This window comes from Aquarana catesbeiana, linkage group LG02 (assembly GCF_042186555.1).
Source record: "Aquarana catesbeiana isolate 2022-GZ linkage group LG02, ASM4218655v1, whole genome shotgun sequence".
In the NCBI taxonomy this organism is placed as follows: domain Eukaryota; kingdom Metazoa; phylum Chordata; class Amphibia; order Anura; family Ranidae; genus Aquarana; species Aquarana catesbeiana.
In genome coordinates this window covers 129,245,812-129,263,647 of record NC_133325.1, presented here as the reverse complement: position 1 = coordinate 129,263,647, position 17,836 = coordinate 129,245,812, and the positions used below count along the sequence as shown (strand labels likewise).

The 17,836-nt window shown below is 37.0% G+C and overlaps 1 protein-coding gene across 1 annotated transcript in view; it reads right to left on the bottom strand.

Moving 5' to 3' along the window:
- The window catches only part of XPO4 (exportin 4), a 231,381-nt gene that overhangs the window by 67,736 nt on the left and 145,809 nt on the right, over window positions 1–17,836 (bottom strand). Inside the window, exon 7 of the mRNA XM_073613453.1 lies at window positions 9,714–9,826. Within this exon, the coding sequence (XP_073469554.1) occupies window positions 9,714–9,826 (113 nt within the window). The remainder of the gene's footprint in view (window positions 1–9,713; window positions 9,827–17,836) is intronic.

The following is a 17,836-nucleotide window of genomic DNA, read 5'->3' as shown; positions in this document are numbered from 1 at the left end:
CAGTCCTCAAGTACCCTAACAGGCCAAGTTTTGGGAATTTATCTTAGATAAAATAGCTGTCCAAAATACCAAGCCATTTGCCCCTGATTTAAAGCACCTGTGCAAGATAAAGGAAAACCTGCAAACATGGCTGGTTGGGGGTACTTGAGGACTGAGGTTAAGAACCACTGATCTACACCACAATCTTTTAGGGTCTTTAAGACTCTGGTGCCCAATCTGGGGCCCTTTGGCACTTTTTGTGTGACCTTCGAGGCCCCTGCAAAACACTACTCCGTTTCCCTATTCCCCTGTTATAGCAATGATTTTTAGTAGCAGTATCATCTCTGACCATCTCCTGTATAATGTCCGCAGTCTCTCACCATCCCTTGTATCATGTCCGCAGTTTGATCATCTCTTGCATTATTGTCTGCAGTCTCTGACCATTTCTTTTGCCATGTCCACAGCCTTTAACTATATTCTGTTATGTGTCTGCTGTCTCTGAATATCCACTGAATTTTATTTGCAGCCCTTTGGTGATGTCGAGAGCCAAGTTTGAGGCCCCCATATCAAGAAAGTTGACCACCACTGCTTTAGGGCCAGCTCACACCATGAGTCGCACAGGAATGTGCTGTGCATTTCTGTCCGATTCACACGCAATCCAGGTGCAGTGCAAATTCAGGCCATTCATTTTAAAGGGCTTAAAGTGCGCCGGACTGCACCAAAAGCAATGCATGTACGACTTTATAAAAAACACAGCAACTGGATCGCATGCTACTATTGTGCACTTTTCAAGATAAGAATATTTTCAACAAATACAGACACTAGCCATTAATCTTCCAGAAATTCAGCGTCCTTGTCTTTTTCTGAGAGTTTAATCCACCATGGAATGGAGGTAACTACGGCAGATATGTTGGAAGTATAGCCTGTGTGACAAACGGGAGTTCTACAGTGGTGGAACTAGCATAGACATGAAGGGATACGAAGTATGTTATACCAGGATTACCAAATGAAAAGGGAAAAAAGCCTGAAAATACAGCCACCACATCTAATGGGTAAACTGCAAAATATTACAATTTTATTTTTGGTTTTAGATATGCTTTAATCATAATCATTGTAGCCTGCCAATCATGCTGACCCTCTGCCTCCAAATCTTTTCAAATTGCTGACTCAGGTTCCTTTAAATCGTAGTAAAGTGAAAATTAAAATGATGGAGTGGAATCCAAAGTTCCACCAACATTGCAGCTTCACTAGGTACGGGGGGGGACAGGTCCAGTTTGGTAGCAAACAGCTGGACATATGCAGAAATTCAATATTGCTGTAGGCTACAGAATGTTATTTTTAGTAATACAATACTGCCGGGATATGAAATAGATGGGCCCTACATAAACAATGCAATAATTACACCATGTCCCATCTAAACCATGATCAAAGATGTCCCATAAAACAAGAAGATGGATTAAGCAAAGTCAATCCGGCTGGCAATAAAAAGAACACGCTTCTCTCTCCCGACAGCAAATCTCTTAGTAGATAGATAATATATGGTGCATGGTTACGAGGTGTTTATATTCTGACTCATTCACCATGGAGACCCAATAGCTGGATCGTGGAATTGAGAAGGTAAAGGGTTAACTGACTGAGACGGGGATATTTGCAGGAGGTGGTCACAGCTGACAACAGCAGCTGTTTAGAAGTCTAGTAGACAGCTGTTACGTGTGTGCCTGTCACTGCTTATGGACGACTTTTACACCTCATCACAAGCAAGAAATACAGACTCAGTGTTGTCTCAGAAGCCAAGCCATGCAAATCATAGACACAACACGCTGCTCCTCTGACACAGGCTGTTGTGCACAAGAATCATGGGCTGGGCGTAGAATGAAATGATGGCCCTTGAGTAATGACATCCCCATTAATAAGGCATGTCTAAAGCGTTCTTAAAGTGTACCTGGACTGAAAAAAGTGAAGATTTGCAATGATATAGAGAACACCTAGAAATAATAATTGTGCCGAAATGGATCCATGAACGTTTCGCCTTACTCTGAATTACACCTGAAAAACAGGAGTACACTTCATGGTATACTAGAGTTCCAAGGCATGGCTGATCAGTAATGGGAAAAAAAAAATCAGCTGAAGTAGGACCACTGGCAATACTAGTAACTAGTCCTTTGCTCTTTGATGTCCACAGCTTCCAGATTTCATTATGTCTTTAATTTAAGCTGGTTCAGTAGTTTACCTAAGGCACATATACTGCAGATAAACAGCTACTAGCATAAGGTCAAGCTGGCACTGCCACAACTGCTGCACACCAGACACCCCTTCAGTGTCCATTGTAAAGGATTTTCCTTTTAACCCATACTTGAAGTGATTAAAGATATGTAGGACACAAGGAGGGTTTAGATAGCAAGATAATAAAATATACATAAAAGTACATGCTCGCTGGTGGAGGAGGTGGTTCTCACAGTTTGTTTTGACAGTTGTAGTGCCCTCCCCTGCTGGATGGGCAGTCATGGCCTTGGGTATGTTTTATACATGCTGGGTCCCTTTTGCAAACCTTGGTGTATGCACAGGGAAGCCATCAGTATACAAGGATGACACTAGTTGCTGCATGATTGCAACAGAGGTTGTTTCCCAATGGTATAGGGAAGTGATGGTGAACCTTGGCACCCCAGATGTTTTGGAACTACATTTCCCATTATGCTCATGCATGCTGCAGTGTAGTTGAGCAACATGGGAAATGTAGTTCCAAAATATCTGGGGTGCCAAGGTTCATCATCACTGGTATAGGGGTTTACTAACTATCCATTTTATTTGGGAGTGAGGTGGTCATTTTCCATCCCGAAAGCGAGTAAATAGAAGGATTTATTGGGGAATAATTCAATCTGCACAGATAAAGGACTTTGAAAGCATAATAAAATTATATAGTAAATTCATATTGTGTGCGCTTTTGTTTTAGTATTTGCAACATAACTGTTGCTGACCACCATTTTGAGCCAACAGATATAGATAGGTGGATCAGAAGTCCCAAGGTTTCTAAACCAATGTCCCGTACAGTCCTATATATAATCAGACACATTTGAGTCTTATTTCATCTGGGTTGCAGGTATTTAGGAGCTTTATATATTTACATATAAATTAAGTATATTATACTTGGATTATAAGCACAGATGAGGTAAAATGTTTAATAATGTACACATATATTTTCTTTCAGGGTCAAGATGAGCTGTCCAAGTTGTCTGATGGATAGCTATTAAACTAGAAATATTATCTAAATTAATCCAGAGGACTATCCACATTTATTACAGTAACATTTTATTAGTGAAGGAACCCTATTCCAAAATCCCACAGTAATAAAAGACTAGAGAAACAAATTTTATAATTCTATATTTTTAGATATGCATGCTTGCTTACTACAGGCGCAGGTATCTCAGGTAGCCCTACTAAGTCCTCACGGAAAGCACTAATCTGACCATGGAATTCCTGGTACTTTTAATTGGAAGGACATTAATGCCATGTAAAAAAAAAAAAAAAAAAAAAAAAAAAAAGTTTAAAACAGGAGTGTCCAACTTACCTACCTGAGTAATAATTTTTTTTCTAATATTTTTTATTATAACTACTGCGATATCTGACATTTTTTTTATACACTAACACATCAATATCTGGTTCGATGAATGTAGTAGCAATTCTCAATGAATTCTCAAAGTGCTAATCAGATATTTGGGTTCTAAATTTTGCCCTTCGCGTGTTTCATCCTTGAAAGCATTTGTTTACAAATACAGGTGAAGCTGAAAACTAAAGACATGAATAAAGTGTGTTTGTGAAGAGTGGGATATTTTTCTTTGGGAAGATAAAACGTAATAAACATTTTCTCGCCCACAAATGTTAATAAAATGTAAATGCATTTTTTACAAAAAGTTCCCCTCCCACCCAAATATGCTAAATGGAGCTGATAATATAAAGTAAGGAGATAAGTTCTAGAGGGAGAGTTATTTATTTTTTATATTGTATCAAAACATCTCCATATACAAAATCATTCCCTTACATCTCTGGGAAAATACTAAATTAGTTTACCTTTACATTTCCACCCCCATACTCCTATCCCACCCCCCCACCCCCCATTTCCCCCAATACTTCCACCTCTAGGAACTAATCACCTCAATATATCTCGTCAGTTTAAATCTCTTCCACTTTTCCCATCTATTTATGGATCCTTCCCTGTTTTCTTCACCACTGTATCTCAAATATTCCATATTATATATCTCCTCTACTTTATCCCTTACTTTGGGGCTTTCTATTTCTTTCCACTTTTTTGGTATCAGACTTTTACCAAAAAAGGGGAGAGCTATTTAATGAAATGGGAAAAAAATATGTTTTTCTGCTCATGATTTTTTTTTATGAGGTTAATATTTTAATATAATTATATATTAAAACATTAAGATTTTATATGTGGTAAAGTGTAAAAGGCATGATAAACGGTCTGTAGTGAATGACGTCATTTTTGAAATGTTATGGGACATGGTGCCATTGCCTACCTGTCGGCCCAGAATATAATTGGTTTGTGATTGAAATGATTTTCTTTTAAAAGGAAAAATAACAATTTAACAAGCAACAGATTTATACCACAATTTGAATATTTTCTAAAACCAACATCACAAATTTTGTCATGTATAAAATCTACAATCTGCCACAGCATGTTTCACAGGGACTGGTGTTTGCAAGTGAGACTTGGATCACAAATTAAAGCAATATTTATTCATTACAGGTACTCGTATAGCTCCAACCATTTATGCAGCTCTTTACATATATACATTCACAGTCCTCTGACCTCAAGGAGCTTACAATCTAAGGTCCCTAAATCACATTCATACATACACATACTGGGGCCGATTTAGATAGGAGCCGACAAACCTACCAGCATATCTTTGGAGTATGAGAGGACCTACAGGAAACCCATGCAGGCACAGGGAGGGGGACATGCAAACTCCATATTAAAACACCAAATCAAAAATATATTGCAGCTTACCAATCATTAGATGTGGTTGCTGCTTCAGTTTTATTTTCTTAAGCTTCTTCCTTTGTTTTCACCTGCTGATCTGGCCAGTAGCACACCTCCTTTATTCGAATGCCTACATTCAGGATGAATAAGCAGGGGGGCACCTTTGGACAGCAGCACTGTCAGTCTGGGAGGAGGGGAGTGTTAGATGTACTAGCAGATTTAAATACCCTGATAAATTAAAGCCAAACTCCAGCTAATACTTTATAAGCAGTTCCAAACAGTTTTTTTTCCCTTTAGGGATAAAGGTTTTACATAAATAAATGATGATCATTGAAAGCACCGCTGTCGGGGCTAAATGGTTTTTCTCATTTCGGTAACACTGATATATTCTACTGGAGAGTGTGCTTTTGAAAACAGACTTGGAGCACCAGATTTAAATAGAAGAAAGCGTATATAAAATAAAATGAATGCAGCTATCACATCTAAAAATTGGTAAGCTACAATAAAATTTAATGTTTTAGGGTTTAACATCACATTAATTAAAGAAATCCAGATGTTCAGTTATAGGCAGCAAATCTGACTCAACTAGTCAAATGTACAGCAAATAATTAAGGCAAATGGATTTATGCAGTGTTTGTCACAGACTTGGTCCAAAAAAATGTGTTACTTTATAAACGTGTCTTACAGACAAAAGAGGGCAGGAGACAGGTGAACAGGGTAGTTTGTGTGACAAATAAGAAACCTAGTCAGGAACCACGCTAATTGGTCCGCAATTATCAGGGGACACCCCGAGTAAGGCTGGTCATACATTATACACTTGTCTTGTACAATTTTCCTTTAGCTTTACCAAAAGCATAGAATTTGAGGTCAATACTAAACACTTTCAAATTTGTATGCAATCAGGCAGGCCTTTGCACTACATAGTTGAAGGTAAATCTTAAGGAAATTGAACTGTATAATGTAAAGCTAGCTTAAGGTATGGGTTTCTAGTTTTGATGGCATGGGGCGTCACGTCTGAGAAATTTAATAGCCAGTTGTCAATGTTATCTGGTAAAGCCATTTAAGGGTGGCTGTAGTTTCAGGGGAGTTAGAATATAGAATTGTGGGGATGTATAGGCAGGCCATTAGAGCTGTGAGACAGAGAAAATGTGGATAGGTGAACAAGCAACCTATTGATAGTTTCCTAGCCATGGCAGGAGGCAAACTTGGGAACCCAGGACTAGTGATCTTTACAACATCTTCAAGTGATGTTAAAAAGTCAAATGGATGATTTAACATACCATCATTTGATTTCCATTGTCTAAAATGTGTTTTGCCTAAAATGTTTTTTAACCAAGATTTGATATTTACAGTATCAAAAATAATTCTAAATAGCTGCTGCCCAGTGAGTCAGCATGTTAATTTATTTCACACGTTATATCTAGAATTATTGTGCTTGTTTAAAACTGAAATAGATAAGAGCTTACATTACCTGCAACACCAGTTATAAAATTTTACAATATAATAAAAGTGCAATATCAAGAGTGTAACAGTCAATATAATTTAGCCATGTCAAATTACAGGCAAAATTCAAAAATTGTAATAAAATTTTTTAAATTACAAGTCCTATTTCTGTCTTAGGTTGACAAAAAAAAAAAAAAAAGTATGATGAATGCAAAGATAAGCAGATCTATCTGTATAAATGCACATAAAGAATTTACACATTTATAATTACCAATAAAACAACTTCATCCCTAAAAACTCTTGAATTTATATAATCAATAAACTGGTACTGTAACGTGATTTTGTAAAAAAATCACCAAGGTTACACATGAAATGTGATGATACACAATTTTCTCTTTCTGATTAAGCCAGGAAAGTTAACCTATTATACTATTGTAGGCAAGGTCCTCTTGTCACATGAGGCTCATCTGTCATTGATTTCAAATGGTTAAATAATTATGTAGAAACCATTCTTACAGAATTTACCAAAGAAATTCAAAGTCACTTGACTGAAATTACAATTATATTCCAATAAACTTTTAGGGCAATAACTAAACAAAACAAATTCAAACCGCGTGAGAAGTGATGTAAGATCTAAAAAAGCATTTTGTGAAGTTTTACAACTGTCCTGCAGCATACTATGCTATGATTATGTCACAGCATTTCTCCATTTTATGTATATCTTAACTTCACGGATGTGGAAGGTTTATCGGAGGACTGTTTGACGTGATATTCGGTTTTTGTTATTACAGTGTATGTGCTGCATTCACTCTTTTGTTAAAACTACTCATCAATAAAATACAGTTTAAAAACAAAACTAAAAAAGCAAAAAGATGAAAATCATGCAAGATAGTATATAGCCAAACTAATATCCCAGTTTGAGTAAAATTACAGATTGTTGAATAATTTTCAAAGGTTTGTATACAAAAATTTCACCTTCAAAATGTAAGCATATTCTACACACATTTTAAATTGCTGCAAAATACTGTAAAAAATGCTGCTACTAAGTCTAAAAAACAAAAGAAACATTGCACAATTGTCAGCAGAGGGGCCAGACTATTGCAATTATACCCAGAAGACGACTGCACGAAAAACAGAGTGAGTGCTCTTTTTTGGTGGAAATTTCTACTCTAATGCCCTGTACACACGATCAGACATTCCGACAACAAAATCCATCGGATTTTTTCCAACGGATGTTGGCTCAAACTTGTCTTGCATACACACGGTCACACAAAATTGTCAGAAAATCCGATCGTTGTGAACACGGTGACGTAAAACACGTACGTCGGGACTGTAAACTGTGCAGTAGCCAATGGCTTTCGTCTCTCAATTTATTCTGAGCATGCGTGGTGTAAGGATGTTAGAGTGCTGCTTTAAGATATATTACATAGAAGAAATGTATTTTGCTTTCTTATGCAGAAAATTAGAAGTGCAAAGATTATTTGCGAGCTATGTACTTGAACAGGATGTACATGTGGTCAGTCTGACACTTAATATAGACAATGAATAACAAAGTTATAACAAGTTAGAAGTTGGGTGTCTGGAACATTGGCAAATTGCCTAATATACGTAGCTTCATATATATTTAAACATAGCCTGAGAGATGTCTCCAGGCAGAATATGCAGTTTGTGACGTTTATGCTTATTTTTTTTTTTATAAAGTTTATGCTTCAATCTCATTGGCTGATAATAAAAGGGAGGTTTTTCTCTCTCTGTAAGTGTATAAGATACATGCAAACCCAATAAACCATTGTAATTTTGATTCACCATCACGTGTGTTTGTCTTGATTACCCGATCGATCAGAGAGTTCTATCCATACACCCAACCCGGGTTCAAAGGAGAAATAGGGGCGACTTAACACGTGGCACTTTGTGCGTCGAATTTGTGTACTCATGATTGGAATTTAAACGATCAGATTTTGTTGTCGGAAAATTTTATATATTATATTATATATATTTTATAACTTTGTGTGTCGGAAATTCCGACGAAAAAAGTCAGATGGAGCCCACAACACAATCCGATCGCACTTTTTCCGTCGGAAAATACGACTGTGTGTACAGGGCATAAATCTTTTTGCTTTTTTGATGAAAATGTACAATCAAATAAATATATATGTTTAACAATCTTCAATGACTACTCCAATGGTCACAGTGTAGCCAAAGTAAATAGTTCTAAACAAATGTAGAAAATGTCTTGATGATGATATATTTATTTCGAAATAACGGCTTTTTAGAATTTACCTTTAAACCGCACTACAATTACTTAATTTAAAAATAACCACCATAGATGAAAATTCACATATGAACAGTGCATTTTATGCATGAATAAAAAAAAATGCCCAGGTAGCTCAGCCAATAAAGAAAATGTATTACAAAAAAAACCTTAAAAACAGGTTTATATAAAACCCTACAGAAACTCAAACAACCCAGTTCTTTTTAAAATAAAAAATAATATGCTTGGTTAATATATTAGTATTCTGCTATATGTTCTTTCCTACTGTAGTTTTTAACCTTCTGCATTTCATTACCATTGTTAGAACCATTATTATTACTATGTTTTGGATAACCTTTGCAAATTTCTTTGTCAAGTTTTATTTCTATTCCTTTTAGAGATAGAAAAGGCCCATGTGTACTTAAACAGCACTGTACATTTATTACTGTCTGATTGACTAAGGAATCGAACCTGCAAACACATAGAAAAACCTACATTTAGCTTTTGTATAAATTCCTAAGAATATGATCTAAATTGAGCATATTACTTTTTTCCACACTGTTTTTCCCTCATCTAAAAAGGTAGGAAATTGACACAACACATTAGGGTTTACTAAAGCTAGCGGGGGCAAAATTAGTCACAATTCTGCAGAGAAACCAATCAGCTTCTAATCTCATCTTATTTAATTACGCCTTAGCAATAAAACCTGGAAGCAGATTGGTTTCTAAACAGAATTGTGACTAATTCTGCCCTCTCTAGCCTTAGTAAATAATTGGTAAAAAATAAAGGACCTAATACATGGTTTGTTTAAAGGTATATTCCAAAACTCTACAAAGGCTGCCAAATGTTAAAAAAAAAAAAAAAAATATGTCTCTGGGTACTCATGCTTACTGTAAGAAAATACAGTTTTAAACGTAATGTAAAATAAAGGTGGAAATAAATTCTTACTGCAGTCACTGAAAGACATGTCACCTAGGCAAAATCGTACTCTCAATCAACATAAATGCTCACACAATCATCATGCAACAGGTAAAGAAATCTAGAACTTACTGTGAAGAACAGCTCCATGACTCTACTGTCAAGAAGGGTTTCACGCCAGGACTCAGTTGGCTTCAGCATCACATTTTGGGAGGATTCAAACATAGCTATATAATGTCTGCCCAGTTATCTGGTGTCAAGGTCAACAATAACATTCCTGCAAGCCTTTAAAGAAGGGGGAAGAGAGAATAAAAAGTTCAGGAGCCCCAGCATCCATCAAAGAATACTGGAAACAAAGTTTAAGCCTCTTCACATACACCACATAATTCACATGAGGCCAAGGAATAAAAGTTATTAGACTCTGAAAAAGAAGAATGCCCATGGAATGCTAGATAACAGTTTGATCGTTACAATATAGCATGCCATGGCTGCACCATCACTTTGATAAGCAGAGGGCTAATGTGACAGGAGTAAGAGGGGAAACAGCAGCCACAGAGAACAGGTGCTGTAACTTAGGCAAACACATTTTTTTATAGTTTACCATTAATCTCCACTTAGAAAAGCAAAGGGGACAGCACAAACAGAGTGGTGTGGGTTTCAGTAGAAAGTTCGTATTGTTTTCTAAACTTTAAGCGGTTGGTGAAGGAGAAGAGAGGATAAGAAAGGAAGTAATATCTGTGTATTTATAGATGTGCTGGTAACGAGGGAATGACAGCCTGGGCACACAAATGAATGTAAAACTCAAGTGCTTGAGCTCTTAAAAACCCTATACAAGGTATTCTCTGTAGCCTACATGAGTAATGACAAGGTCAATCATGAGACTTTTGTGGTGGTTCTACTTTAATAAGCAGAAGCTTTATTTTTTAATTATGGACTGTTGAATGCTCAACACAGCCAAACCATCTATGTCACTGCACCCAAAAGCTGAGTTTACTCTGTGTCTGAATTAGAACCATTTATGTAATAGCTACAGTGCCTTGAAAAAGTATTCATACCCCTTGACATTTTGTCATGTTACAACCAAAAACGTAAATGTATTTTATTGGGAATTTATGTGATAGACCAACACAAAGTGGCACAAAATTGTGAAGTGGAAGGAAAATCAAAAATGGTTTTTCAAATTTGTTTTACAAATAAACATGTGAAAAGTGTGGCGTATATTTATATTCGCCCCCAGTCAATTCTTTGTTAGAGCCACCTTTCACTGCAATTACAGCTGCAAGTCTTTTTGGGGATGTCTCTACCAGCTTTGCATATCTAGGAGAGTGACATTTTTGTCCATTCTTCTTTGCCAAATAGCTCAAGCTCTGTCAGATTGGATGGAGAGCGTCTGAACAGCAATTTTCAAGTCTTGCTACAAATTCTCAATTGGATTTACGTCTGGACTTTGGTTGGGCCAATCTAACATTTGAATATGCTTTGATCTAAACCATTCCATTGTAGCTCTGGCTGTATGTTTAGAGTCTTTGTCCTGTTGGAAGGTGAACCCCCACCCCAGTCTCAAGTCTTTTTCAGACTAACAGGTTTTCTTCTAAGATTGCCCTGTATTTAGCTCCATCCATTTTCCCATCAACTCTGACCAGCTTTCCCTGTGCCTGCTGAAGAAAAGCATCCCCACAACACGGATGGTGTGTTCAGGGTGATGTGCAATTTTAGTTTTCCACCACACATAGCGCTTTGCTTTTAGGCCAAAAAGTTCAATTTTGGCCTCATCTGATCAGAGCACCTTCTTCCATATGTTTGCTGTATCCCTCACATGGCTTCTTGTAAACTGCAAATGGGACTCTTTCTATGGCTTTCTTTCAACAATGACTTTCTTCTTGCCACTCTTCCATAAAGGCCAGATTTGTGGCGTGCACAACTAATAGTTGTCCTGTTGACAGATTCTTACACCCGAGCTGTGGACCTCTGCAGCTCCTCCAGTTACCATGAGCCTCATAGCTGCTTCTCTGAATTATCTCGGTGGACGGCCATGTCTTGGTAGGTGTGCAGTTGTGCCATACTCTTTCCATTTTAGGATAATGCATTTAACAGTGCTCTGTGATATGTTCAAAGCTTGGGATTCTTTTTACTAACCCAACCCTGCTTTAAGCTTCTCCACAACTTCATCCCTGACCTGTCTTGTGTGTTCTTTGGCCTTCATGATGCTATTTGTGCACTAAGGCTCTCTAACAATCCTCTGAGGGCTTAACAGAACAGCTGAATTTATACTGAGATTAAATTACACACAGGTGGACTCTATTTTCTAAGTTGGTGACTTCTAAAGGCAATTGATTCCACTAGATTTTAGTTAGGGGCATTAAAGTAAAAGGGGGATATTTATTTATTAAAAAAATTTGAAAACCATTTATCATTTTCCTTTCACTTCACAATTATGCTCCACTTTGTGTTGGTCTATCACATAAAATCCCATTACTATACATTTACGTTTTTGGTTGGACCATGACAAAATGTGGAAAATTTCAAAGGGGTGTGAATACTTTTTTCAAGGCACTGTATATACAATGCAGTGTTTTCTAAAGCACCTTATTTACTGCAGCAACTCAGCAAAGGAGGGGTGAGCTGTATTTTTCTATTAAAATAGTTCAAAGTTCAAGATTTTTGGATCTCTGGATTGGGGTGAGGTAGATGGCTACGATGCCTTTTGATCCCGAGCGCTGTCCTGAAAGCTAACACACTTTAGTCCTCTGCATTTCACTTTACAGTTAAGGTCGCCAAGGGTTCTATAGAGCCAAAAAACAATTCTGGATGGTTGGAGAGGGTCAAGGTTTGGCCACAACTTTCATAATGAAGCTCTCTGGATCAAAAGCATCAAGTTAAGTGCGGAGTTCATTACATTGACCCCTCACAGAATTACAGTAGAATTGCAAGCAAAACCTGCTCTTAAAAATGCTCCTTCCCCCTCCTAACAGAGGAGGGAGAGTAGAGCTTGCTAAACAGTTGGTAATTATTATACAGGATTTGGTGGTAATGACTGGGAGTGGTGATGTCACTCATAAGCGAAGACCCATTCCATTGTCGGCACTCCCTCCTCTTTCCTCCAGTCCCAGCTGGCTGACACAGGGGCATCAGATCAAAAATAGGTAAGTATTTAGGTCCTTCTTACACAAGTCAGTCAGAATTGTAGGAGGAGGAAAGGAGCACCCCCATGTTTAAAGTCCTGCCTGGGTGGCAACCATGGCTCCTTTCTATAGAAGCAGTGGAAGAAGTGAGCACCACTGCCCTAGGACATGAAGTATGTTATTCGCAGGGGAAAAGCCTAGAAAAAAAGAAAAGCTTAGCATGCCAAAATGGTTGCGTAAAACTAAAACACATTTTCATTTTATTATGGCCAGAGATAAAATAAAAACATTTAAATATTTTTAGTCAGGTATATTTGAATTATGCTATACTAATAATTAGTTTTTTTTGCCAGCAAGTAGTACTTTAGGATTCTTTTCACATTTTAAAATCACTAAGGTTGCTTCTTTGATATAAGAAGCCTCTTTTAGATTGCAAGCTCTAACAAGCAGGACCCTCCGATATCTCCTGTATTGAATTGTATTGTAATGTCTGCCCTCACTTTGTAAAGCGCTATGCAAACTGTTGGCGCTATATAAATCCTGAATTATAATAAAAATAATATTTACACAGCTTAATGTCCCTACTGGACAGCATATCATTTTTTTAAAAAAAAGCAAGCTGCTCTGCTGTGCTTTTTCTTCAACCCTGTGAATCCTTTATCATGCATTAAATGTTTATCAGTAAGGCAAAGATTGTATACCTACTGTAAAAACAGATCAATGGTTTAAAAAAAAAAAAAAAAAAAAAAAAAAAAAACATTAAACCTAAAAAAAGGTTTACAATGAAATGCCACAATGTGCATATGATTACTTTTACCAACCAGAAAAAGCATCCTGGAGGTAGTTACACTTTGTTAATAGTAGCTCAACTTCCAGACTAATAAGGCTGACACCTGTCATTCTTCAGTTCCTAAATGGGAGACCACTTTTTTTATGTTTTAATTGTACTGAATCATTCCTGAGCTGCTTGGCAGTTCAGTAGAGACAAAACTAATTACTAAACACAATTCATTGCTTTTGAAACTGTGCTACCTTCTGAACAAGGTTTATAAATCTTGCTCAGAAGTGTGATACAGGAAACAAATGTAATATTAGTGTTACTTTATATTACTTTTTTCATTTGTGTGCAGATCAAAGGAGTAATAGTTGATCAGCATATATCACCAGTTAAAGCATAAATAAAATTTGTTCCCATTTAGCCCCTTAGCAAACCCTTAGTTTACTTTTATCAGTCCTAACTCCTTCCTCCCCACTATTATATTTATGTTCATTTTGTTTATTTTAATTTTTTTCCCATTGGTATTTGTTTTGTTTGTTCAAATTTGAAAGCATTGTTGGGGAAAAAAAAAGGCCTTTATTTCATTTGTAAATAATTTTGAAATGCTTTGCACCTGAATAATAATGTAGGTGTTAATATAAATAGGGCACATTATACAATACAATGGGGTTTGATTTAGTAAAGGCAAATAGAGTGTGCACTTTGCAAATGCAGAGGCACCAATTTACCCTAGAGCTTAGTGAAGGCAGTAAAGCTTCGCTTTGAAAGGAATATCCAATCACAAAAAAAAAAAAAAAAAAAAAAAAAAAAAAATCACATTGAAGAAAAAAATACAAATAAAAAAAAAACAGCATTTTTGCTTGCACATGATTGGATGCTGAAAATCGGCAGCGCTTTACCACCTTCACTAAGGGAAAATGACGGCAACTTCACTTGAAAAGTGCAGTCTATTTGCCTTTGGTAAATCAACCTCAACGTATATTTTTCATCTACATTAAAACAAATTTGTTTAAACCAAATTGAACAAATGCATTTAAGTTTTGTTACATTTTTTTTAAGTTTTGTTATTTTTTTTGGTCTACGTAAAGCATAGAAAATGAGTTACAATCAAGCAACTAACAATACAACCAAAAGAAAGTCTTGCTTGTCCTGAAAAAAAAAAAAAAAGTGTGCATTACTTTGGTATTGTAAGCAATGAGAATTATTTATTGAATAAACCAGCCCATAGCAGAATTGTCAAAGTTGCCGTGGTTCAAAAGGGTTGTATAGGTGGGACAACTAAGTAGTAACAAAGCTCTCCTTTAGAACAAAATGGCAAAACGTTACTTGAAATTCAAGCTTGAGCGTAAACAGAAATCAACACAGCGATTCAGAACTTTGAAAACAACCAATTTTTGAAAATAGAATGTTAAACAGGTAAAATTGCTAAACCAAACCAACGTGCTTCCTGGAACACTGAAGAAAACATCAAGCACCAAATGTTTGCAGCTCTTAAAGGAGACATGTAGTTCTGGAACTTCAACCAAGAGAACAGTCCAATTTAAAAGCTATAATTTCTCCTAATTAGTGGAAAAGCTGCTAATTTTCAGCACTGCACACTATTCTTGGTATTACCCCAAACTGGCCTTTTCACCAGCAGACATTTTCTTTAAAAGGTACATTTGTTTAGAGAATGTATAATTATTCCAGGAATGACGTTCACTATTATCTACAAGTCGTCATAAAGCTGTATTATCTTCCAATATCCCTGTGACTACTGGTGTGGTGAATGCTGGTGGGAGAGAGGGGGTGGGCGAGATCTTCTGTGCTAATGACGGACACAATTTCTATAATGCTGCCTTGCTAATATAGGCTGCCCAATCTTCACTTTAAAAGGAGCGTTCTGTTGGCTGCCACATTCCTATAGTGCATTGTCCATTGCTTAACTACAATGAGGTCTGCCAAAAGGACTCCAAAGGATGATTGAAACACAATAATATCAAAAGGGCTTTGCAGAGACAAAAGTAATACAATACCCAGATTTATTTATACTAGAGGTATGAAAGTCACATCTTATAAACATGTGAGGCAGGAGGGGACCAAGCAAAGGCATCCTGTAATGATACTACTAGGATAATAATGCAGGTCCTATGGAACACTGCGCTCTACTCAAACTGGGAATTCACATAAACCTCCACATTTGCCTCGGTATATCACTACATGTTGAAAGCATTGCCCTTACACTTCCATCAGCCTGTACATTTATCCCATGTCCTCTGACATCAAGTCCCTAACTCTTTTATTGCTCCCCAAATAATGAAACTGATAGGTGAAAAAGAGCCTGGAGGCACAAAAGGACTGAATCAACTACATTTATTTTACTGTCTTGTTGCCAAACAAAGCTGAACACTGGGTTACTGTAAACATCTAACCCTTTAAATGTTCATTTTGCTTAGGGAGATAGAACTATCCCCAATAATTATTCTTCGTTACCCAGTACCAGTGTTTTCCTTCATTGGCTGACGTTCCCAGGATGCGGGCGAGTCCTTTGTGCCCCCACCTACAATGCAGAACCACTGGTCCTGCACTGTAAATGAGGACGTCAAAGAGCAGCGACCATTTGAATTGCAAGAGAGGGGACTTTGAAGGACCAGACCTAGGAACAGAGGGAAACCTGGAGGTGCAAAGAATAAGGTAAGCATTCCACCTTATTTCTTACTCCCAAGACAATATATGCATTTACCCTTGTGCTGTAGGGAGGGGGGCTTTGGCCACTGCAAGGCAAGTTTACCCGGATGTCAGTTTTAAGCCTACAAATGAACTATTTTCACCACAATAAGGAACATTTAAAAGTGATTGTAAAGGAATTGATTTTTTTCTAACAAACATGTTACATTGATCTGCTTTGTGCAATGGAGTTGCACAGAGTGGCCCCAAACCTACTTTTCTTGAGTCCCCCTGCTGGCTTCTGTCTCCGCCTCTTCTTGGTGTGCCACCAAAGGAAGCCGCTTTCTATCGTGACACATCTGTGGGCTCAATCCCTAGACATGCTGCCCGTGTCCTTACAGACAGCGCGGCTCAGTCCTACCCCACCATCACAGGATATGATTGACTGCAGCAGGAGCCAATGCCTCAGCAAAGCCTATGAGAGTGGGGAGGGAAGACAGAGCTGTTGCAGACGGGCACAACGCTAGATTAAGTGAGGACTCACGCAAGAATAAGGGGGGGCGCAATACTGATACCTAAATATTTTTGATCTTACTGCAGGGAATGCATTAAGGTATAAAATGTCTGGGCTTTAGAAACACTCATTTTTTTTTCTTTAATAAAATGAACATTTTCAGAACAGAAATCATTAAAATTTTATGTAGTCACCAGCAACAATGGGCAGTAAAAAACCATAACCCACCTGGCTAACCAGCTTCAAAAGTACTATTACAAGACATACAATGTCCAATTTAAACACATAGAAGTTATACTATTCTACTTTTCCAGAATCCCCCATAAAAAATTACTTCACTTATCCTGTTTAAAAGTAGAAATAGACCAACACAAAACATTGATGTACATGCGACTAGAAATAAAGCGTTTAGGACAAAAAAAAACTTGCTTATGTCGCACAATGAGAGACAATAATACCATGTTGTGAAAAAAATCAATTAAGAAATGCACAATACTATTTAATAGAGAATGAATAGCACCTGCCTAAAATAACAGTCTTCTAAATAATTCCCAACTTGGCCAAGTCAACAGTCCAAAGTCCATATAACGCTCCGAGATTTGAAAAAGACAAGATTTTGTTCCAAAACATACTCATACAAATGATTTATGTCGCTGGGTTACTTCTTGTAACTTGAAAGTAAAGGGTTTTTTTGTTTTTTTACACAAAGTACCTAAAAACATGATAGATTATATATATATATATATATATATATATATATATATATATATATATATATACATATACACACACACACACACACACACACACACACACACAGTGGCTTGCGAAAGTATTCGGCCCCCTTGAACTTTTCAACCTTTTGCCACATTTCAGGCTTCAAACAAAGATATAAAATTTTAATTTTTTGTGAAGAATCACCAACAAGTGGGACACAATTGTGAAGTGGAACGAAATCTTTTGGATTTTTGAAACTTTTTTAACTAATAAAAAAATGAAAAGTGGGGCGTGCAAAATTATTCGGCCCCCTTGCGTTAATACTTTGTAGAGCCACCGTTTGCTGCGATTACAGCTGCAAGTCGCTTGGGGTATGTCTCTATCAGTTTTGCACATCGAGAGACTGAAATTCTTGGCCATTCTTCCTTGCAAAACAGCTCGAGCTCAGTGAGGTTGGATGGAGAGCGTTTGTGAACAG